At 42.6% G+C, this 24,679-nt stretch overlaps 2 protein-coding genes across 2 annotated transcripts in view; both read left to right on the forward strand.

The window, feature by feature from the left end:
• Positions 1-11,291, forward strand: part of kat6a (K(lysine) acetyltransferase 6A) — a 39,473-nt gene extending 28,182 nt beyond the window's left edge. Inside the window, exons 12-17 of the mRNA XM_042488951.2 lie at positions 483-576; positions 744-975; positions 2,721-2,922; positions 3,025-3,726; positions 4,719-4,980; positions 5,594-11,291. Of these exons, the coding sequence (XP_042344885.1) occupies positions 483-576; positions 744-975; positions 2,721-2,922; positions 3,025-3,726; positions 4,719-4,980; positions 5,594-8,955 (4,854 nt within the window). The 3' untranslated portion in view covers positions 8,956-11,291. The remainder of the gene's footprint in view (positions 1-482; positions 577-743; positions 976-2,720; positions 2,923-3,024; positions 3,727-4,718; positions 4,981-5,593) is intronic.
• Positions 11,292-14,325: 3,034 nt separating this feature from the next.
• On the forward strand, positions 14,326-24,491 carry ap3m2 (adaptor related protein complex 3 subunit mu 2). Its single transcript, XM_042488747.2, has 9 exons — positions 14,326-14,454; positions 16,510-16,802; positions 16,909-17,080; positions 18,428-18,565; positions 18,669-18,754; positions 19,339-19,472; positions 20,172-20,379; positions 20,538-20,682; positions 22,649-24,491. Exons 2-9 carry the CDS (start codon positions 16,530-16,532, stop codon positions 22,747-22,749), a joined length of 1,257 nt encoding a protein of 418 aa, XP_042344681.1. The 5' UTR covers positions 14,326-14,454; positions 16,510-16,529; the 3' UTR covers positions 22,750-24,491.
• The last annotated feature ends 188 nt before the right edge of the window (positions 24,492-24,679 follow it).

The raw sequence follows: 24,679 nt of genomic DNA on the forward strand, positions 1-24,679 counted from the left end.
CACCACCATCCTTCATTTTCAAAGAATACACACCTCTGTAAATTGTAACCACCCTGCATAAACTTACCAGAACAGATACATTATTCAAAACAAAGTGAAAATATATTCAAATGAAATGAAATTAATTTGCATTGGCAACCCCCCCCACCACACACACACACACACACACACACACACACACACACACACACACACACACACACACACACACGCACACACACACACACAGGTGCATTCCTACAAACATACAAATGTTCATGTTGAGTCTCAGATAAACACTGGGCGCTGTGAGCTCTGTCACCCCTCTGTGGAGTTGCAGGTGCTCCCATTAACATGCCACCTCGTTGCCAAAATGCAGCAGTTAGTGAGCGGACGCAGCACCATCAACACCCTGCAGTACACCCACACAGGCCTGCTCTGTGATGTGGTGCCCATTAAATATTTTTTTCTAATGGTGGAATATGTCTTTCCTTCCTCTCCAGGAGAAGCACTGTCAACAGAAATACAACGTGTCATGCATCATGATTCTTCCACAGTACCAGCGCAGGGGCTACGGGCGCTTTCTCATCGACTTCAGTAAGCAACGAAAAATAAAATAAAAGTGACAACACTATAACTACTAAGCAACTAAGAAATACGTCTTTTTATGCAAAATTAACACATTCAGATAATCAAAAAATACTGCAGTTGTACATCTATTTTGGCTCAAGATGTCTGTGTGGTTTGCCCTCCCTCGCTTGCAGGCTACTTATTGTCCAAACGTGAGGGCCAGCCAGGGTCTCCAGAGAAGCCTCTGTCGGACCTCGGTCGACTGTCCTACATGGCCTACTGGCGCAGCGTGGTGCTGGAGTGTCTTCACGAAGTCCGCGATCGGCAGATCACCATACGACAACTCAGCAAACTGACGGGGATCTGCCCGCAGGACATCACCACCACCCTGCACAGCCTCAACATGCTGGAGCAGCGAGGAGAGAGGTCAGAGACAAGACCTGCACTCACTCAGAAATGCTCCACATTATTTAGTGCCACAGTAATTGTTGCCCTGCATTAGCATGTTATATAACTTACTATAGAGCAGCAAGAGACAGAGGGAGGATCTGGAGGGGAGACAGTACTCAGTCACAAACTATTAAAGGCTCTTATAAAGCTCATCCCAAACCAAGCAGAATATGGCTTGTGGCCAGGTTAAACCCTGCATGTAAACAAATTCAGCCTTTAGAGTATACTTAAGTGAGATCATTGCACGCACTGTCCTCATAATAATACATCGATGAAGCTTCATGTATTTAAATCAACTGACTGTCAACATACGTTAGGAGTCATATTATTATTTTAACAATGACGGAAAAATCTAAAGGCTGTCCGTCATTTTGAAATATTAAAACACTGAGAGCGATCAACAGTAACTTAAAATAATTCAAACTCCAGTCCAATATGTGGTGTGTGCACATGAAGCAGTTGTTGTCTAGTCTTAGTTTTGATCTCGCGGACATTTTATAGTTCTAGTTACATTTTAATCTTGCCACTTATGAATGCATAAGCTTCTGTATATTAGTTGAAAATAAATCAAAATTAAATGCTCCTTAATATCTTATGATTAAAAAATGATCATTTATATTAGGGATGCATGATATTGGATTTTTTTGCCAATATCTGATATGCCCATATATATTACTCATTTGGCTAATAACAGGTAACGATATATACACTTTTTTTCTTTAATATTAATGTTCATCAAGTCTCTTATGTAGTGGAATTAGCAACATATTATGCATGCCCTTATTGTGATGGGGACATAAAATACAATGCTCTTCACTGTATGTAATAATTATTCATTCTGCAAAATTAGACAAAATACTTAAACTTGGGGTTTGTGTCTTGCACAAGTTTGCTTTTAATTAGATAATTAGAATTAGATAATAATTAGATAGATAATTATTAGATTAATTAGATTTATTTAATTAGATAAATATATATACTGGTTTCGTCATGTTGGCAGAAATAAGTATGTTAGTCGATCCTGATTTTTCATTTAAAAGCCAACATTAGATACCGATGACATGCTGATATTATCATGCATCCCAAGTTTAAATGACTTTAAACGGTAACTGACTTTTACCACCCTCTCTGTTCAATAGAGGGACAGCAAACGTGATCTCTACTCCTCAGTTAATCTTGTTTAACTTTCTGACAGAGGTTTTATCTAACATAACTTTTAGATCAGTTTATATCCCTGGTAACACTGTTTTGAAATATAATTCTTAGTTTCGGTGAAGTGAAATGCTGGATCGTGTCCTGAGCAGCCAAAACATCTTGCTGAGGTAGCCCACTGTGTCTGTAATGCACTGCAGGTGACACCGACATGCTGCCAAGCCATTTGACTCCTCCTAATGTTCAGCCAAATTTCAGCAGCAGTAGGACTGAGGGGGAAGAATGATGGGCTCTTAGTTTGGTGTAATTAGCACAGTTTCAGTTTACGCCTGTGATTAATGTACTGTCGCCGTCTGACTGTATTGACCTACAAAACTGGGTTTTTGGGTCACTATGATGTGAACAAAGACAGGAGTCAGTGGCATCACCAGAAAAGAGTGGCACATGGTGATTTCCTTGGTTTAAACCCAAACTACATCTTCATGCACAATTTCTCTGTGTTTCTGTGTAGAAAAACGTGCACACAGAGTTGTAATGGTCTTTTTTTGTTGTTGCTGTGGTTTTTTCAGGCTGGTGCTGGTGCGAAGGGAGAAGCTGGTGTCCAACCACATGACTCGTCTCAAGGCCCGGCCACGGCAGCTGGATGTGGACCCAGAGTGTCTCCGCTGGACGCCCGTCATTGTAACCAACACTGTGGTCTCTGATGCCGACGGAGACGATGACGATGACGATGAGGAGGATGAGGAGCCAGAGGAAGAAAACCGCAAGGAGGTAAATGACATTGAATTTGGATTTGCTTTAGGTGGAAGTAATAGATTGATGTACATTCTTACTGATTAATTATTGATTTTGTTTTATTTTATCTGTAAATAGGTCAAACCAAGTCACAAGGTCCTACCAGTGTCCTCCTGGCACATGCGCCAAGGGAAGAAGAGGGAAGAAGAGGAGGATGATGAGGAGGAGGAAGAGGAAAGAAAAGGCTTCCTGGGGTTTCCCATAGGCCAAAGCTCTCCAACTTCTCCTCCCAATCGCTGTCCACCCTCTGTCCCTGAGCCACCACGTCCCTCTCCCCCAACAAATGGAGAACGCAGACCAAGGGGGCGCCCGCCCAAAAACTGGCCTTGGGGCAAGGTGAAAGACAGCACACGAGCGGGACGGGCAACTAAGATGCGCCCAGCGGAGGACGAGGACGATGAAGAGGAGGAGAGAACAGAGGGAGGAAAAATCCCAGGCTCCGCCTGCAGTCCCCCTTCCCTTTTCTCCCTGGACAGACAAGCAGAATCCACAGCCTTTCACTCGCTGGACATGGCCAGGCACCCCTCCATAACCCCCACACGGAGAGGCCGGCCCCCGAGGAAAAAGAGAGGCCCTAAACCCAGAATGATGGAAGGGCCCGGAGAGGGGCTGACACAGCTTCCTGTGGTCTCCAGGTTGAACGAGTCTCCGCCCGTCAGAAAGAGCTGCTTCAGTGAAAGCAGCGAGGAAGAGGAGGATGACGATGACGAAGACGATGAAGAGAGGAGGGCATGCTCGCCACCCATCCTCACCAAGCCTGCCATGGGGCTCAAATGCAAGGTACCACACCAGCACTGTCCTGTTCGCCAAGAATGTTCAAATCTCAGAATAAGATTGAGACATTGTCTAATTAATGATAAAAAAGTTGCATTTGGTTGTTTTTTGAACTTGATTTATGTCCATGCAATTTACTATGATCCGCTTGATCCTTTCAGTCATGGTCTTTTTAAGTCATAGTTTGGATTTTTTTGAGTGGGCAGTTGTACTCATCCATGGTAAGTGTATTACACACAGTAGATTGTTTGTTGGTGCCAGTTTTGAGAAGCAGACATGAAAGCTAAACAATGTACCGGTGTTGCGAGGTTCAGCAACAAAAAAAAACCAAAAAACGGACCTTTCCGTCAGACCGCCTGCTCTGAAGGGGAAACCGTTGACCAGTTCCCCACATATGCTCGTGTTAAAGCCACCGGACTCCGTTGAGAAAAACAGTGATTTTAGCTCGCTGAACATGGGAGCTGCTGGTCAACTGCTGCTTCGATCGGTTAGTTTTTTGGTGGTGTTGTGTGATTTTGGTAAATCAGAACTTACCTTTTAAAAATGCCAAAGTCACACAATAACAAAATCAACATAAATGACTGAGGCAATGGTAAACCAGCAGCTCCTGTGTTCAGCGATGTTAAATCACTGTTTCTCTCAGTGGAGTCTGGCTTTGAAGAGAGTGATATAACTGCTTATTTTTCCATTTGGAAATCACTGTCTGACATTAATGTAATGTGGACTGATATAAAGTTTTTTAGGTAGCTAAAATACATTTTGTTACTGGGCTCCATTCACAGCAGTACATTATTTAGCTTCCATATTGGTCTCCAGCCTATTTTGTCTCATTGGGATTGTTCTGACTGGCATCTACTGTGTATAATAAACAGTCTGTGGATAAGTACCCCATACAACCCTGCTACAAATAAATCTGAACTATCCCTTTAAGTCTGTAGTTACAATATTAAGCTAAATTTTAAAGGCACCCCTAATGATGTATCCTGTTTTTTTCCTAGAAGCCACTGAGGAAGCGTCGTTTTCGCCAGCGCAGCCACCCTCACAGCAGCGTCGTGACAGAGACGATTTCTGAGACCACCGAGGTGTTGGATGAGCCCTTTGTAGACTCCGACTCAGAGAGGCCGATGCCCAGACTGGAGGAGGAGACGCCCCTGGGCCACCCACTGCACCGCTACCCGCCAGCCCGCTCCGCTCTGAGACTGTCTGACCCAGCACCTAAAAGGGGCCGGCACTCCAACCTCACAGATTCAGAGGAAGACGGTGAGCAGACAGGGCTTTTGGTGATGAATGGTTTGTTTATATACAGAGACAGGGTTCCCAAGGATCCTCCGAAAGTCTTAAAAGACATCACATTCATTGATCTAAAAATCTGTCCAAAAAATAGCCTCTTGTTTTTTGAAGTTATGTTGTAAAATCTTAAAATAATTAGTTACTATTTTTTTTAAATAATTTAATGAAGGCTTTTTTAAAAACTGGGTGTGATGGGAATCCGAGACGTGGAATCTCACATGCAGATTGAGAAACACAAAAAAACAAAATGCCAGATATTTCCTAATTCTGTTGGTAAACCAAATAGATCATTTTATAATATGCTAATTGTCTTCATGTTTTCCACTCTAAAAACTTTTTTTTTTTCAACATTTGACAAACATAATCTAACTTTTCTCACTCGACAAAAATGTCATGTTTTGTGTTTTAATGAACAGTTGGGCAAAATAAAATTGTCTCAGCTTTGATTATTAGAAAATTGGTCTTACACACAATTCCAAGTTTTAAAAAAGTCTTAACGCTACCTTGCTTTAGGCTGCAGGAGCCCTGAGAGGTATGTGTGCAGCTTTATCTAACACTGGCTTATCTTGTTGTCTCCTCTCAGAGCTAACACCTGTTCTGAAGCCTGCAGCCGCTCTGCCAGCAACTCCATCAGAGACTCCGGCGGCCAACCCCGAGGTCCCAGTCAAGAAGAAGAAAGGCTGGCCCAAGGGAAAGAGCCGCAAACCACTGCACTGGAAGAAAAGAGGCCCTGGAAAACCACCAGGCAGCGGGCCCGCAGACAGCCAGCCCCAAAGCGGGGATCCACCAGCTCCCAAAATCAAGATGAAGCCTGGCCGCAAGCCCCGGAGCTGGTACCTGCAGCGGGCCCAGGAGGAGGCAGAGAGGCAGGAGCAGGAGAGGCAAAGGCTGTTGGAGCAGCAGCTGGACAAAGACCCTCAGCTGCCCCAGACAGACGACCGTAACAGCAAGCGAGTCTCCAGAACCAGCACTGACAGCAAACAGAAAGACTCTGACGAAGAAGACGACTACCTCCCGAAGCCTGCCCAGCAGAAGGCGCCCAGGAGGCGAGGAAGACCGCCTAAGAACCGCTCCGTCAACCAGTCACCGCAGCCCGCCCCGAAACCACCCCCCACCTCCGAGCAAGAGGAGGAAGAGGACGAGGAGGAAGAGACTGAAAGAACTTGGGAAGAAGACAAACCCAGCCGTCCACCATCCCGTCCCCTTCTTTCCCCTTCCTCGTCGTCTTCCACCTCAGGACCCAGGGCGCCGCAGTCCCGACCGCAGGACGCAGATATGGGCGACAGAGAAGAGGACGACGACGATGAGGAGAGGGAGGAAGAGGAATGCGGCAGCATGGGAAGCGGTGGCGGGAGCATCAACAGACGAGCAGCAGCTACACCGGGCTCAGGAAGCAGGCGTAGCGAAGACCACGACGCAGACGACGAAGGCGACGGACACTTGGAGGACAAGAGCAATGGCAGCAACAACAGCAGCAAGAAGCGAAAAGGCCAGGACTCTGAGGACGAAGACGAGGACGAAGACGAGGAGGAGGAGCCTGCATCCCGTGCAAGTTCTCCTCCGGTCAAAGAAGAACCCCAAGGTGGAGAGGCTTTTTTAGACATGGAGAACAGCGTGGCCCGGGACTACGTCAGCAAGCAGGAGGAGGAAGAAGAGGAGGAGGAGGAGGCTGAGGAGGAGGCGCAGGAGGCCAAGTGTCGGCCCTCCTCTGCCGACCCTCAGCAGGAGGAGAGGCGGCGCAGAGAGCAGGAGGAGTCCGCTGCAGCAGCCGCGGCGGTAGAAACTGTCACGGCCATGTCTGTTCCCTCTGAACCCATGGAGCTGCAGTCGCTGCACCCGGACGACAAGGACGTCACGCTGTTGATGGAACCGCAACACACACACACACACTCCCACCCTCACCAGCACTCTGACTTCAAGGAGGAGCTGAGCCACCATCACCCGCACCACCCCCACCATCACTCCAATGAGCTGGACCTGGAGACTATGCAGGCCGTCCAGTCCCTGACACAGGGGGAAGCCCAGGACGAAGAGACGGAGCCCCAGCCACACCACGGGGCCTACCAGGACTGTGAGGAGACCCTAGCTGCCTGCCGGACCCTGCAGAGCTACAGCCACACAGGGGAGGCCGAGGAGGAGGCGCTGGCTTTGGTGGAGGAATGCGGGGCCTCCCAACACAGCAGCCCCCTTCCTAACCCGCCAGTGCCGCCCCTTCCCAGTCAATCTGTGCGCTCGGTGAACAGTCCGGGGTTACCCTCGGGCATCATGGACACGACGCCAGCAGGGCAGAGAGGAGGGACGCCCGGCCCCACCGGAGCAGGGGGCAGCGGTGGAGGTGCTGGAGGGGGGTACACTCAGATCACACCAGAGCATCCCAGCTCTCTGTCTGCCCCCTCCCAGCAGAATATGGAAACGTCGCCAATGATGGACGTCCCGTCTGTGTCGGACCACTCGCAGCAGGTGGTGGACAGCGGCTTCAGCGACCTCGGCAGCATAGAAAGCACTACAGAGAACTACGACAACCCCAGCAGCTACGACTCCACCATGGGCGGAGGGGGGAACGGAACCGGGAACGGGGGGAACGGAGGCGGGATGTCAGCCGCTGTAGTTGCAGGAGCGTCCACAGCTTCCTCATCGTCAGCCTCGTCTTCTTCAAGCTCGGCCACCCCGTCCTCCTCCCAGTCCAACAGCTGCTCCTTTGCGCCGGCACCCAGCCTCACATCGTCAACAGGAACGGGAGGATCCCAGCATCCGATGGGCAGCTGCAGCCTCATCCAGCAAACAGGACCAGGACCCAACAGCGGACCAGGCGCCAGTAACGTAGGCAGTGCTGTGCCACAGCCGCCGCCACCCCCACCGCCGTCCAACACGCCCAGCTGTGGCATTAAGTCTCCTCAGAGCTGCGGTGTGATCGAGAGGCCCCCCAGCACCAACCAGCAGCAGCAGCAGTCCCAAAAAAAGGTTCCTCAGCAGCCTCCTCAGCAGCAACAAGCCCCCAACCCTCAGCCTCCACCATCAGCACCCCCGCCGCCGCCGCAGCAGCAACAGCAGGCGCTTTCCCAGTGTAGCATGGGCAACGGCTTCGCCTCTACACCCATGATCATGGAGATCCCTGAGAGCGGAGGCGGAGGAGGGGGCCGCACGCTGTATGAGCGCATGGGTCAGGACTTTGGCACCGGGGGCTACCCCCAGCCCTCGGCCACCTTCAGCCTGGCCAAACTCCAGCAGCTCACCAACACCATCATGGACCCCCACGCCATGCCCTACTCCCACTCAGCCTCCGTCACATCCTACGCCACCAGTGTTTCTCTCTCCAACCCGGGGCTGGCTCCTTCACCCCACACTCCCCTCCCTCAGGGCCAGCCCACCATGACCCCGCCTCCTAACCTGAGCTCCGGCTCCATGAACCTGGGCTCCCTGCAGCTGCAATGCAACATGCCCACCACCAACATTGGCCTGGGACCGCCGCCGCATACGCAGCGGCTACAGGGCCAGATGGCGACAGTCAAAGGCCATATCTCCATCCGCTCCAAAGCCACTCAGCAGCTGGCCCCGGCCCCTCACCAGCAGCAGCTCTACGGCCGCAGCTCGGGAGCCGTGGCCATGCAGGGCACGCCGCGCACCTTGGCCGTGCAGCGCGGCATGATGCCGAACCTCATGCCCACGCCGGCACCGTACAATTCCATGAACATGACTCCCCTGAACGCCATGTCGGCCGGCTACCGAATGCCCCAGCCCATGATGAACAGTGGTTACCACGGCAACCCCCCTTACATGAATCAGCCAGCTCAGTACCCCATGCAGATGCAGATGGGCATGATGGGAGGCCAGGGTTACCCGCAGCAGCCTATGCAGCCCAATCACCACGGCAACATGATGTACACAGGCCCCTCCCATCACAGCTATGCCGGCGTCCCAAAACAGTCACCGTACATGAGCAGATGAGCGGCGAAGAACTGAAAAAGGAGACATGAGGCGGATATTTGCTGTACTCTAAATGTCCACTACTCCTGTTCACCCTCTCCTGTGCCGCGGCGGGCACCACGGAGAGAAGGTGATTGGAGACAGAGAGCGTCTTTGGGTTTCCTGTTTTTTTCTATGTTGTCATTTTGTCCCTTTTTTTTTGGGCGCGGTTCCCCCTCCCCTCCCAGCTGGCTGCGTATGGGAGCAAGTCTGGGTTGGGGCGTGTACATGGACCTCTGCCGTGCCGCGCTGCTTCAGGCCAGGCCTACACAGTCCTTCATGTGGTTTCACACAGGCCCAAGAGTCGCCTCCTCCTCGTGATGTGCAGGAGGAGAGCAGGGGAGGACAAGGAGGAAACACAGAGAAAGACAATGCAGGAGCACCTTGCTCTGTCAGACTGAAAAACAGTGGTTAACTGAATATATTCAACCATGCACACAATCTTTTAATTGATATAGGAAGCCTTACCATGAAAAAAGAGACAATGTAGGCGGACTTTTGTTTTGTTAAACATAATGTTGAATCTTATTTTCGTTGTTGTTGTTTTCGTTGACTGTTTTTTGAAATACTCGTGTGCGGTCCGACCTCTTATATGCTTTGGTCTTTATATGTGTGGCATTCTGAAACGATGATCCACCCCTCTCGCTCTCTCAGATAATATAACCGGAACATCTCTGTGGCCACTCTGTCAGACGGCTTTTCACCCCAGTTCCAGAAAAAAAAACGCATTAGGAGCGGGGCCTCCGGTGTTTGAGGTGTCGAGCTGTTTTCCAGAGTCTCTGTCTTCCCTGGATGGACCTTGTTTTACCAAAAAAAAAAAAGACAAAAAACAGCAAAGACACAGAAGATTTGAGCGCGTTACTGTCGACTAAATGTCCATAAACAAGTAGCATTATTTTCCAGTTTGCCGCCACTCTGAAACGTTTAGATGTAAATATTCTGGTACTTCCCAATATCCAGCACACACACAAACACACACACACACACACATGCTGGCTAGCTGTCACCAATTGGTGGCTAGCTCAGGAAACATTGAGATGTTCTTGTCCACACTCCACTGACAGACAGTGTACTATGTCAGCCTTTTTTTTTTTAGCAGTTTAGGGAATGCAGAACAAAGGGTGGGATTTCCATGTAACTGCTTTAAGGAAAGTCAGTTACCTATTGCTGATCTCTCCTCCTTAAGTGTTAGTGACCCAAAGAGGTCCAGGAGTCGCTTTTGAATAGTGTATTCTGTTCAAACTGTATTTTTTTTGTCCTTGATTTTTCTGCAAAATTCTGCACTCCCATTGGCTGGACATAAGGCAGTAGACAGTTAGCCTTTTAGGAAAGGTGTGCCTAAATGCCTGATCTAGTGCATGGTTTGGCCCTCACTTAGAGGCACACTATTATAAAAGCAGGGTCAGAGGTGAGTCAAGCGTTGGATGTTCTGTCGGCGTTCAACCGGCAGGGTTGAACCGGTCGACTTTGTCGCTCCATGTACCAGTATTCAAAGTCAAAAGAGGAGTTTTAATTTTCTTACAGACCTGACATTGCATACTTTCTTTGTGTGTATCGTTCTGTTCTGTACTTCTTTTGTGTTTCGTTTCGTTTCTGAATTTTATCAGACTGGGCAGCTTTCTTTTATGACACAAGCTGACTCTTTTTGACTTTAGAAAACCTATTGTAGAGAAAATGTTTTTTCTATAATATAAAAGGAAACTCTGACATTGATATTGGTACTGTCATTTTTTTCACTTCTGTTTCAGGAAAAAAAAAACAATACATATTTTTTAGCTCGCCTCTTGGGTAATAATTACTAAGAAATTCAAAATTTAAAAAAATTACCACTCACTTTTAGTGACTTTAAGATGCCTTTAACCTCTCCATTCCATCTCATCTCTAGAGTTTTTCTATCTTTGTGTAGTATATTAATGCTATTTTAAACAAAAGGACTACAAATATCTAAAGGTCACTTGGCATTCTTTTCTTTTTGTTTGTTTTTTTACTTGTGTGTGTATAGGATGACTTCCTTACATTTAAGAGGCATGTAAAAAGGAGCTCAGTATATTTCTGTCTGTTTATATCGCTTCCCTTTTTGTATCCTTTGTAATTGTACATGTTGCGTTGTATGCTAAGAGAGAGCGCAAAATAAAGAGAGAGGAGGGACGGCTGGGCACACAGTGAAGGTTGATTTACGCTCAGCGGCCTCAACTCTCGACTCTGTCCCTGTATGTATTTCCATTTATTCTGTTTTTTTTTCTTTCTTTCTTAGCAAGTACTTTCAAAGAACTCTGTACATTTTAACATAAAATGAAAATAAATTATGTTGAGCCATTCATGTTTTCCTTGAGCTTTTTAAAGTTTCATCTGACACACTTCAGTCCTGTCTGAGATTTATCCCAGAGGGACAAAAATGCTTTAAATTATGCTTAATTCCATACACATTTACCAAAAATAATGACCTCTCTTATATAAACAGAATATTTTGTATTTGGAACTTTAAATTTTAAGCACAAGTAAGGGGTTTTGTACACCAGATGAAGGACAAATTTTGACAACCATACATACAGAGGACGAGAGAAGTTAATAATGTCAATTATTCTAAATTATCATTCCAAATAATGTGCATTTATATTGTATTAATATTGATACTGGTGACTAAATAAGCAACAAAATCTGGAAAAATCAACGTACTTATTATATTACTTATGTAATATTTATTAAGAGTTAAAACTGGAAAGGTCTGTTCATTTGTTTCATCAGACATTATGATCCACGTGCTGCTTAACTGATCCGTGCACGTTTAAAGCATTTTTATTGAGAGGGGTCAATTTACACACAGTTTTAGTATATACACAAACATAGAAATATTGATAAATATAAAAATGAATAATATAATTAGTGCATTTACATTACTAGTACAGACACCACTTTTCTCAGGATTTTTAAAATATAATAAATAATAAATATAAATAAATAAAAATGTGATTGGTGCACATAAGTATATAACATGTTTGCTCCTACAGGGTAGTGTTCCTTTAAATACCAGTGTTTTCCACATTTTTTTTCTAAGTTAAGTAAATTTGTGTGTAGATAATACTACAATAATAATCTTTGTTAGTATATCACCCATAATACATAAAGTGCTTTACATGCAAGGTTGCTAAAAAATTAAAACATAACAATATATAGAAATATATACATTTATACATATAAACACAATAAAAAATAAAATAAAATCATGGTTGAAATCACCGAGAAACCCTAATAGGTACCCTCTCAAATTGAGGATTAGAGTGTCCACTAGTCCCACCAGAGCTTGTTATAAAGGGCCCAGGGTGTTATTCATTCTGATTATAGATAAGGGTCCATTTAATTTTAAGATATTAAGTTTTACAAGCTTCACGCTTCCAGTAATTAATTGATCAATTTGAACCCCATATTTGTCGAGCATTTCGGATGGATTTACAGGCATCAGCTCAGTCGCTTTGGCCACTTGTGTCCACTAGATGTCCCCGTAGAGTGTCCGCATGTCATGTCCAAACGCACTAATGACTCCTAGCCCACTTCACTCTCAAACAAAATACAAACACAGACTTTTGACCTTGAACTTGAACCTGAATTTTGCTTTTTCATGTATGATCTCAGCTATCTTTGCTCTGTAGTTTGCTCTGATGTCTGTAACTCTTCTGTTCCACTAATGTTTACTGTAAAAATGTCCCTTGTTGACACTGAGGGCAGGATCTCACGGCCTTATTGTTTGCAAGCGTGGTTAAATTTGTCTTAAGGGCGTGAGCTGCACCTGAAATGACGGTGGAAGTGCAGACTGTGAACTCTCAGGGACTGTTCATTATTTATGAGAGGGGAAGAGGCAGTGTGAAACAGGTGAACCACTGCAAATCATTTTTAGGCTCTGGGAAGGGAATTCTGCTTTTCAGTTTGGCTTAAGGGAGGGAAATTCAACTTTAAATTGTTGTATTTTTTTATTTATTTTAAATACCCTCAGAACCCCAAAACCCACAAGTGGGCAAAAATCTTCAAAATCATTTATCACAGCCAGAAACTGTAAAATACAGTTATTTCTGATAAAGAAAGGGTCATGCATTTTCCTCCAGTCACTCAGGGAGGCTCAAGGAAAAACATCTGTAGCTGCAGGGAGGGTCAGGACTTCAGAAAATAAAAATAAAAAATGAAGTCACACTGCAGCCACCCCCCAAGTCTAATAAATAAAGTATATGAAGTATAGCCCCTTAAACACGGTATAAAGTAAATTCAAACTATAGTGAAGTTGTTATCATTATTTGCTATTTGTTTTCAAATATCAGAATCTGAAATACTTCATTGATTCCTGGGGGGATTGTTGTTCATTACAGTCGCTCTGATGCCAGCAAAGAGAATTATAGCAAGTAGAAATATATACGAGCACAAGTATGTAAAAATATAAATGGAAAAACAAAATTACAGTAATAGTACAATATGCAAATATTTGAATATTAAAAAAATTTTATGTATACTATGCAGAGTATGTAAGTGTGTAAAAATATAAATGTAAAGAAAAACAATAATAGACCATTAGCACTAATATGTGACTATTTAAATTACAGTATGGATAATGTGCTAAATGTTTGAGTTAAGTTTTCAAAATCTAAAAGTGTGTAAAATATAAAACTGTGCCTTATGCTACAATACAATGTATAAAAACTAGTGTGTAAGTTCAAAGTATAAAAAATATAATTGTATGTGCAATGCTACAATGAGCAACAGAGATACACATAAGTGAGAATACAGTAAGAATAAAAACAATATAGTGTCACATGTTAAATATAGCCTGTATTCAAGATCTGGAGGAATATTGCACATTTAAATTGCAAAGAGGATTGCTGTTACTGAAATATTGCCCAGTTGCATCTTAAAAACCCTATTACACATTTGAAGCATATTAAATAAATTATGCAATTTTATTGTAGATGTCATCTACTTAATTTCACCACAGCCTTTTTGGGAAAAGCTATCATATTTGATTTGCTATTCACATAAGAAAATAAGAAGTCGTGCAGACGTGCTGGGGATGTGTTTTGTTGTTTTTTTTACTCTAAGCATTTCAGTTTTATTCTGAGTGCTGTTTTAAATGTCTCTGTGTGTGTTTGATTGAATGGAGAGAAACTCCACAAGATGAAATCTGATACTGGAAACAAAATGTCAGACCAGCTCCATCTCAGGGCCAATCAGCGGGCTGTTTCACTGCTGTTTACTGTGGAGCCTCCCGCCATCTTCCAATCACAGCCAAGTCACGAGCCACCAGCTTCCGTATTATTGACCTATGACTCTTTTGAGTAGGCGGGACTTAACAGTCTACCTGGAGTCTGATTGGCTCGCAGCACTGTCCATCCTGCCTCGCATCAAGAGCTGCTCCACCTTACGGGAAGCAACGACGGCAGCTTAATCTTTCATTGGGAAAAAGGGTGAAAGGCGAGACGAAAACGGAAAAATTTGTCTTCGGTAAGTCGCTTAAAAATCAAGAATGGCCCCAGCGTACAGTGGTATTTTTTTCAGTCAGAGCAGCATCGTTATTTTGAAGTGTTTTAATCCCGGGCACCGGGTGACGGGGCTTTTCCTCAGTCATGAGACCGTGAGGGGCAGGAGGAGGGACTGTAGCATCCTGCAGACACACAGAGGCCCGCGCTGCTGTGTGGGAAAGAAAGCTAGCTAGCTGCTCCGTTTAACGTTTCATCTCTGATAAAGTAGATTTATGTGGTGCTGCAATGTATTCAGGTTATCGTGGCGTCGGGTTGTATCCGGCGTGAACTCGATAGCGTTGTGGCATATTTAATGAATATTCCGGTGTCATGTTTCCCAGCCACCTTTGCGAACACTAACCAAAGAAGACTTTATTAAATGTTTCTGTATTGAGAGAAATTCTGATATGTAGCTAACTGCTCTGTATGGAGAGAACAGTGCGCATAGCCCCTGTTTAAAAATCACATTTAATTCATTTAATTTACAGTAATATTTAATAGTTGAGCTATTTATTCACGTTTTGCTTTAATAAAGTTTGCACAGCCCGTGGGTTTTAGGTTTAAATTATAATTTTTGTTATTTCTGTGGCTGTGTAAAGTGGAATATGGACCCTTTTTTAATCCGCAAATCCTTGCGGATTAAAAAAGGGTCCATATTCCAAAAATTTAAAAAAAAAAAATTTGTTTAATTTAAAAATTTAAAAATTTTAAAAAAATCTTGCTCTTACACACATTTAAAAAACAATATATGAAATTACATTGTATCTGTATAATAAATATTTATATATGCAGCAAACAGAGACACATACTTTGCTACTAAATGAAGCACTTTGTATGACCAGTGTTTGTGGGCTCTCCAGAGAGTAAAACCTATTTTTTTTCCACCAAGAACTGTGTCATGTGAGAGGAGGAGAGGGCTGTTTTTTTTAAAGTGGTGGGCATGGACTTACTGCTTTCATTATTAGACGCTCAGACTTCATTCATACGCTGTTGCTTAGAGACTTATTATTAAACGTTCGTAAATGTCACAGATTTCTTTCTGAAATGACCAAATAACTGCATGCAAAGGATTTACAAAATACCTACATATACTGTTAAATGATTGGGTTATTACTCATAACTTATTGTGCAAAACACAGACATCTTTCAGTAGGAAAAGCACAGATGTTCATAATAAAATCTGTGATGGCTGAATATTGTTTAGCTGCTCCAGTTTCAGGGCCTTGGTATTGTGCATGTTGGCTCGTTGTCATACTTTTATGGCTTAATGTTTTCGTGTTGTGACAATACTGAAATTTCTAACTTTAATGAAATACCTTGAAAAATATTGATATTTGATACCACTTCATGGAAAATTGGAAAATTGAGGGCATACAATTAAAAGTGTACTTATGTTTAGTAGCAGAGAACAGCAGAATGACGATAGTAAACATTAATAATACCAGAAAACGAGAAAGTGCAGCTGTTACCAGTGTATGGATACTGCTGAAAAGTACTGAAACTGTTTCAAATATTCAGGATCTACATGTATTGATAATCAACGTTTTTGACAACGCTAACACCTACGCTTTTTCCATAATGATAAGTAAAAATGTCTGCTGTGATTAAGGCTTATACATCAAAAATTAACTGTGATTCTTTGTGAGTGTTTTTCAGTTTTATTTTAGTCAAGAATTTACTGACAGAATTTCCAGTATGTTGTTTGTTTAAATAGCTTTTCCTGCTCTTAATTAGTAACTACACACTCAGTATTTCGTATAAAAAGCATTTTACTGTATTGCATTACTCTTCAGATACATGTACCATGCGTAAACTAGCGAGCTCATACTTCTGGGTAGATGTTTACTTACAGCTCACAGGAGCAAAGAATACAGAAAAGGCTATTTTTTTAGTTTTTGTCTCTGAAATATACTGCAGGTATATATTTATTATGTCACATGTTTGTGTGTGAACAGCTCAGTTTGATTTAAATTATCCATGTATGTTTCTTCCACAAATTCTCATTGGAGCACCTCTGGTTTTCTCTTGTTGCCGTCAGCCTCTCAGCCTCCAGCCAACATGATCCACAGCCTGTTCCTAGTTAACTCCTCAGGAGACATTTTCCTGGAGAAGCACTGGAAGAGCGTGGTCAGCCGCTCCGTGTGTGACTACTTCTTCGAGGCGCAGGAGCGTGCCACTGAGCCGGAGAATGTCCCACCAGTGATCCCCACGCCGCATCACTACCTTATAAGTGTGCTCCGCCACCGCATCTACTTTGTTGCCGTCATCCAAAGCGAGGTCCCGCCGCTGTTTGTCATCGAGTTTCTGCACAGAGTCGTTGACACGTTCCAGGTTCTGGCTCCCTTGCGTTTTTCGGTCCACTTTTAATTTAGCTGAAATAATGATAAGAATCTGACTTCAAATACTCATATCCACTGTATGTGCTCTTTGTTCTCAGGACTATTTTGGCGTGTGTACAGAGGCTGCTATTAAAGACAATGTTGTAGTGGTGTATGAACTGTTGGAGGAAATGCTGGACAACGGCTTCCCGCTGGCCACAGAGTCCAACATCCTCAAAGAGCTCATTAAGCCTCCCACCATCCTCCGCACAATGGTCAACACCATCACAGGTACAGTCATGTACATGTTAACCACAGTGTCTGTAAAAACCAAAATTAAATTGGAATATTTTACTGCTTAAAGGACAACTTCATATTTAGAACATGATGTCAGATCTTTGATGTTTTAGTCCAGGTAGCTGCTGTTTAAAACATTAGAGGTCCCATTTATACGGTTCATGTTTATTTTGTTGTGGTGGTGTTAAAGAGCTACGCGTTAATTTCCCATTAGCTTCTTGTATGCAGTAAGTTCATGCAGCTGTCACTCGGCTTAAAAAAAGTGTTTTCAGTCTTTAAGTTTTTACATGGACTGCCGTTACTGTGATGTGCTGTTTATACTGTGGAGGTAAATCTTAGTGATGGCTTGACTGATTCCCTTCACAGTATCTTTCTTTGAGTTGATGCAAGTTATTTTAACAAACCCCTCAAGTTTTGATACTTTTTGCAAAATACAGCGTCAGTTTCTTCTGCGTTACAGTACGTGCATGTTTGACAGCTAGTGCTGCCCACTCCACACAACATCTTTTCAATGCATCACCAGTCATCATGTATGCGTTTACATTCATAAATATAAAAACATCATTTAAATCCATTGATTCAGCATCCTGCTTTATGGAGGTAGACTATGTTAGCTCAGTATGATGCAACAGAAATGTCGCTGACCAACTGTCATTCTTTAAGGGGGAAGTGACAGACGTCCCAGTCATCTCTGCAGCCTTGAGCTGCATTCACGTGGTGTCGTAGTAATCTGAAAAATAAGTTTCTGATCAAATTTCATGGCTCACCTGATCTGTTTCCTTTACTTTTTGCTACCAGCCTGTTTTTTAAAAATGCTCAGAGCGATAAAATAAAACGCATAGACTTTGTAGCGTGTATGTTGTTTTCACATTACATCTTAAAGCTCATGAACACACTCAAGTCGAAAGAATGATCATCCAAGGAGCACCTGAATGCAACACTGGCCTGGGCTGGCAGAGCGCTAGACTTAAGCCCGATTTAATCGGTCCTCACTCGTTGATTCAGTGCTGTTGCTGCACCACATTACGGCACATTACTGCAGTTGGATTTTCCAGGTACATACCTGACACTAAAAAGAGGCGTTCAAAAAGGTTTATTTGTTCATTTTCACCCATCACTACTAAATCGCACAACAAATCCATTCAAACCAAGTACTCAAATGTTTCGTCCATTGACAGCAAGCTGAGACCCCTTTCAGATAAAAGGATAATGTGTGGTCAAAGTCACAAACGCACAAAATCAGCCATCAGTCTGTATTACAGCAGGAACTGTAGCAGTAACCGATTCCTGTCTGCTGTGTAAATGTGCTCATTATCTTCCATGTTCATGTCTGTATTTCAGGCAGCACCAACGTTGGTGAGCAGCTCCCTACAGGCCAGCTGTCAGTGGTGCCATGGCGACGCACCGGAGTCAAATACACCAACAATGAGGCCTATTTTGACGTTGTAGAAGAGATTGATGCTATCATCGATAAATCAGGTAATTCTCCGAACAGCCTGCTGGTCAAACTCTTGACTTTATTTTCCAGTCAATTTTTGTGTTTTAATTTCTCACAGTAACCTGCAACTCTCCTCCTCTTCAGGCTCTACAATCACAGCAGAAATCCAGGGAGTTATTGACGCCTGTGTAAAACTGACAGGCATGCCCGACCTCACTCTCTCATTTATGGTGAGTTCAGTCTGTCAGAGGTCTTAAAAATGCTTAGACATTGAAAGTAGGATCACTAGAATTGCTTTTCCCCCCTGACATTTCATTGTAGAATCTCAAAAATAATTGGTAATATCTTCTTCCTTTTTTTTTGAGAGATAGAAGAACAGGATAGAGGAACTAACAACACTCATACACATTTACAACATTACAATAAATGAACAAGCTTTTATCAAGGGCTGGTTACTTATAGGATCAAATATGTTCATTGTTTTCTGTGTGTCAAGTTTAAAAACTTTTCAGCATTTGAGGTAAATCATCTTGACCAAAAAGTCATGTTTTATGTTTAAGTAAACATTTGGGCAAAATTGCCCCCAACCTAAAGTGATTGATGCCAGTTAATGGTTTTTTTTTTTCTTCAATTTTTGGTTTTGTAATATTTGTCTTAAATTGCACTCTGAGTGGCGTTAAAAAAACCTTAAATCTATATTCCCTTAAGATGTAGGGACCCTGCATCAGCAAAAGCAATTTTATGATCTTTACTGTTTAAGTATGCACATTTTTATTTTACTTGCCCTGAAACTAACTCTGCCTCTCCATCCCAGAATCCCCGGCTGCTGGATGATGTCAGTTTCCACCCGTGTGTTCGGTTCAAGCGCTGGGAAGCCGAGCGGATCCTCTCCTTCATCCCACCTGATGGAAACTTCCGGTTGCTGTCCTACCACGTCAGCTCCCAGAAGTCAGTGTTTTGTTTTTTTCAGTCAGGATCTGTTGGGGTCACTTCATGGCAAAGACATATAACACTGAAACACCCCTCAGCATGTTATCCGTGGGTTTTTGCTCCGGTAGTTTCAGAGGGATTTTCTCCCAAGCATTTACTCCTAATAATAGAGTTCAAAATCACAATCACAAAATATTAGTGTTTTGTCATTTGTCAAAATCAAACTTAAATCAGTCGAAGGGCCACTGATACACCATGGGCATTCATGTACGCAGGCAGAAGCAGTCCAGTGTCCATTCATAGTTATTGAGGTTCTTCTTGATTTATTTATCCAAAGAAAACAAACAAGCAAGTAAACAAAGGAACAAAGACACCATGGCTCTCGCTGCCTCTCTTGCTCTGGTAAAAAAATATTTTAGGCTGGTCCTACCTGCGTACCTATCTTTATAAGCACGGGTGCCCTATATTTCCCAATTCACTACAAAAAAACCCCAAAAAACAGAAACTAGTTATGCAGAAACTAAATATGCTAACAAAACAATGATAATTAAACTAAACAAATAACTAACAAAAAAAACACAATCAAAAACTAATCTAAATAATTTAAATATATAGAATAATCAATACAACAACACTTTTGCTTTCCTGCTTAACTGTTATTCCGTTGCCTCGTATGGCGCTTATTCCTGCTGTTTGTTGTTTGTTTTTTTTCTCCAGTCTGGTGGCGATCCCGGTATATGTCAAGCACAACATCACCTTCAGAGAGGGAAGCTCCCAAGGACGCTTTGACTTGACTCTGGGACCCAAGCAGACTATGGGCAAGGCCGTGGAGTCGGTCCTAGTCAGCAGCCAGCTGCCCCGGGGCGTCCTGAACGCCAACCTCAACCCCTCACAGGGAACATACACCTTTGACCCAGTCACAAAGGTACTTAGACACTGTGTCTGAGCGTGTTTAAATGCCTAAAAGAAGACTTAGAAAGCCTTAAATTATGCTCGTTTACACAAATACTTTCCAGGTTAAAACTTTTTTTTTTCCAAAGTGGTGGCAGTGATCTCATATTGCCATTTTGATGTTTTGTCTAGATGTTGACATGGGATGTCGGCAAGATCAACCCACAGAAGCTTCCCAGCCTGAAAGGCACCATGAGCCTGCAGGCCGGGGCCTCCAAACCTGATGAGAACCCCACCATCAACATCCAGTTCAAGATCCAACAGATGGCCATCTCAGGTACACACACACACACACACACACACACACACGTTCCTACTTTCATTACTGATATTCTCTGTGACATTACAACTAGTTTACAATTCTGCTCAACTCTCACACTCAGGCTGATTCAGCAAGTTAGACACATATTTTATCATTTTTAAATGAATATCATTCCCAGTTTGTATTTTGCATTGGGAATGTTTGGACTTAAACCCCCACTCATAAGAGAGGCTTTCATCACACAGCCTGCTCAGCTGATCACCACCTGACTGCCGCGTGCTGTGACACACAGCAACACAGTGACCACTAGATGGTGCCAAATGCAATAAATACACATCCTCACAGTGCTCAATAAGTGGTTTAATACACGCATGTGCACGTTTTATTCATTGTTTTTAACTTTTTTTTAAAGTATTTACATCAGATATTATAGGATTTGCTTTAATATTAATCTCCAGCAATATAGTGATGTGGCTTAGTTTGCACCGTTAAATATATATATATATATATCTATAGATATAGATATATATATATATATCTATAGATATAGATATAGATATATATTCATTTGACATGATTCATTCTATACAGGATTTTAGGTAATATGTAGAGCAATATTGCCAGACATTCTTTGCTGAAAACCTTTATTTCCCAATATGGACGGGAATATTACCAACTTTGGTGTAATGCATTAAGGGTATTACCTTTTTTTTTTTTTTAAACTACAATTTAGGGAAGCACAGGTGTGATTCTCAGTTTGCGCCTTTCATGTATTACCATTAAATGTAAACAGTGCTAAGCATCTAAGTTTTGTAAAATTTTAAAAACAATAGTCACTGTTTTGATGATATTCTCAGAATCCTCAAAGACTCTTCATCACTCTTCATCTGGATGAAAAAATATTCCATCAGTTGCATAACACATCACTTTTTGACCTGTTTCTTAAGTTGAAATGTATTTCATAATCCAGGTGGCATTAAATAACTTGCATGTTCCCGCACAAGCAAAATATTTATGGTTTATTGACATTATTCTTCTGTACATTAGGAAAAACAAGCAGGATCTGAAAAACAGGTTCTTTTTTATGGTGCGGTGGACAAAATATTTTTTTCATCCAGATGGTATCAAGAGTCTTTAAGGATTCTGGAACAGTCAAAAGTGTTAAACATCCATCTGGGTCTTCAAATGGTATATCTTTTTAGGAAAATCACATGCTTTGCACTGTGATGTTAACGCTGAGCTGAGAGTGGATAAAGAGTGAGGTGGTGTAGAAACCTCATGCAGACGTCTCTGTCATTGTTGTAGGGTAATCGAATCTGTCTGGAAGCTTCATTAATGAGCCACTAAACATTCAAGCTGCATTTGTGTTGGTGTTGAAACGAAAGTTAGAGTGTCTTTCGCTTCGGTACTTTGACATATTTCCCCGTGAAACTGAATATTTTAGTGGTGTACTTGTACAAGAGGGATTTAAATGACTGCTAAAAAGTAGGCAGGCTTAGAGTTTAATGTGATATGGAGCTACAGCGGAGTCCGCTGCTGCTGCTCCACGTGCAGCAGCAGCGGACTCCATAAGTTTGGAAACTAAAACAAAGGTTTTGCCCTCTGATATCCAAACTCGCATCTCTTCCTATCTCTGTCCATTTTGCTCTGTTAGCCACTTCAGCGCACAAACAGTGACCAGCGTGCATTGTGATTAGATGCACTTTTGTAAGCAGCTCTGAGTGCAGGATGAGTCTTCAAACTTTTGATATTGTTTTACCTGGTTTAACAAAAAGAGAAAAGGCAGAGATGTTGATGTAAAAATACTCTGATACTGTTTTTTTTTTTTTTTACATATTTGGCACATAGCTGACCAGTCAACAGAAGACAGAGGATTAAAAGTGGAAAAATGTATTTTTCATTTCATGGGGACTTTACGTGCAGATCAGACTGTACTGAGAAATGTGAATGGGGAAAAAAAGGTATTTTTGTCCTCCAACAGGGCTGAAGGTGAATCGACTGGACATGTACGGGGAGAAATATAAACCTTTCAAAGGCATCAAGTACATGACGAAGGCTGGCAAGTTCCAGGTGCGGACATAAAGACTACTGCTTTATGACTACTGGACCAAACCACCACGAGACTGAGGGGTGACGTGACGTGGGATGGGGAGTTGGTACATTCCCTATGTATATGCATTTCTGGATTTAACCAATTGGAGGCTCCATGTAGCAGTTAAGAATGGACCATTGCACATAGAAACCTCTGTCGAAGCAAAAGTTAAAAATGTCCTGTAACCTGGTTAGAGCTCCGAGTCCGGACAGATAAAACACCTCCATCTCTGTCTAAGCCAAACCCAGGCCAAACCCAACTCATTCTGCTTTATATTTGCTTTTAAGGTCATTTTTCAATGATTAATTTAACCACAAGTCCAAACTCAAGCAGTTACATCAGACTTTTGTCTCAGTTTGCTTATAGAAATGCTCCATCAAGTTCAAACACTTCAAACAAACAACAGGCTAAAATCTGATACCGCACTGTTTCAGCTGTAGGTATCAGGACTGAAAGGAGTCTGCCGTCCACATTTGAACTTAGTATTTCATTGTCTCTGGCATGTTTGTCTGTGTTTTTTTCCACTCTACAAACCAGATTTGTTGGATATTAGACCAGTTTAAAACAGAGCGTCCCCATTAATAAGTCGATATAGCATGGAGCTGTATAATATGGCAGAAATGTTCCCCTGCCAAAGGATCTATGTAAGATAAAACAAAAGCGTTGTTTGACAGAACATTAGCTCACCAAACTGAGTCAAGAAACTGGTAGCAGTTGATCAGGTGAATATGCTGTAACAGCCTGTACTGTAAGTTTTTTCTATAAATCAGTAAGACAGTTCAGCTTTTTCTTTAGAGAAAAAAGTAAAACCTTTTTTTAAAAAAAAAACAACAAAAATTGCTCTTACATGGTCCCCTGGTCTTGCGTTTCTTCTCTCTGATCCTTATTGAGGAGCCCTGGTTGCAGCCTACCAATGAAAGTTGATATCTCTGTATTTCTTATCATCCGTCCTCTCCTGTCTATTTTTTCTGACTCTTTTTCCAGCGTTCATCTGTTCTCTGTTTGCTTTCCTGTTTGTTCTGTTCTGGCTTCTCCTGGTTGCAATTATTTGGTGATTTTGTCTGTAGCACTGGAGTCAGAAAACTGACACATGAGAACGTAACACATGGAGCCGTCCTCAGTCATGCACTTTCCCGGCTACTGGTACTAACATTTCCTTTTAATGCAGGTGACATGGATGTAGAGTGACTAAAGCTGTTTTGAGTTATTTATTACCGAGAAGATTTCTGGGAGAATTTCAGGTACATGTTCACCTGCTTTTTTTTTTAACTATTATTTATTAAAAGAAACAAAGGATCCATTTGCTAAAGCAGTGTCTAATGTACAGCGTCTCCCATTTCTGCAATACTGTTATTAAATTCCGATTAGACTTTTTAATCTACAGGAGCATATAATTTCACCATATTTAGACCAAACAGTATCAGGTTTTGTTCTCAACACACAGAAGCGCGGCCAATGTTTTTGATTCCGTCAATTTGGTGCTCAAAACTGTGGTCCACATGATCAAAAACCAAACTCTTGGTGCATCAGAATGTGCATTTTGTTATCCACTAAATAACTTAAAATTCATCAATATATTAAACTATATGTTATGGAATAATGGTCAGGTACCTCAGAAGAAATGTTGAAGGTTTGCATTTTGTGTTTACAGCATTTTGTTTGTGTGTTTGTTAAACAGCCTCCAATGGAGTGTTACAATGGTGTAAAGAAATAAAGAGTTGATGTGTTATAACTGAGTGATAACACTCGTTATTGAATGTGTATGGTACCGTGAATTTGGATATTATGGTACTTTGGAAATTCCTGCCTCAATTCACTTCATTGTTCAGTGTTAAAGGAATACTTCACCCACAGAATGACTATTTGTATATTGATTATTCACCCTGTTATCTTGAATTTGTGGAGAAAACTTTGTTTCTC

The sequence above is a fragment of the Plectropomus leopardus genome, chromosome 4 (genome assembly GCF_026936395.1).
Source record: "Plectropomus leopardus strain MGB_pleo_1.0 chromosome 4, ASM2693639v1, whole genome shotgun sequence".
Taxonomy (NCBI): Eukaryota; Metazoa; Chordata; class Actinopteri; order Perciformes; family Serranidae; genus Plectropomus; species Plectropomus leopardus.

Excerpts from the sequence above, each read along its gene's own strand:
- ap3m2 (XM_042488747.2), top strand. The coding sequence starts at position 16,530 with ATGATCCACAGCCTGTTCCTAGTTAACTCCTCAGGAGACATTTTCCTG. Across the intron at positions 17,081-18,427 it reads AATGGTCAACACCATCACAG|GCAGCACCAACGTTGGTGAG; the intron begins GTACAGTCATGT and ends TCTGTATTTCAG. Across the intron at positions 18,755-19,338 it reads ACCTCACTCTCTCATTTATG|AATCCCCGGCTGCTGGATGA; the intron begins GTGAGTTCAGTC and ends TCTCCATCCCAG.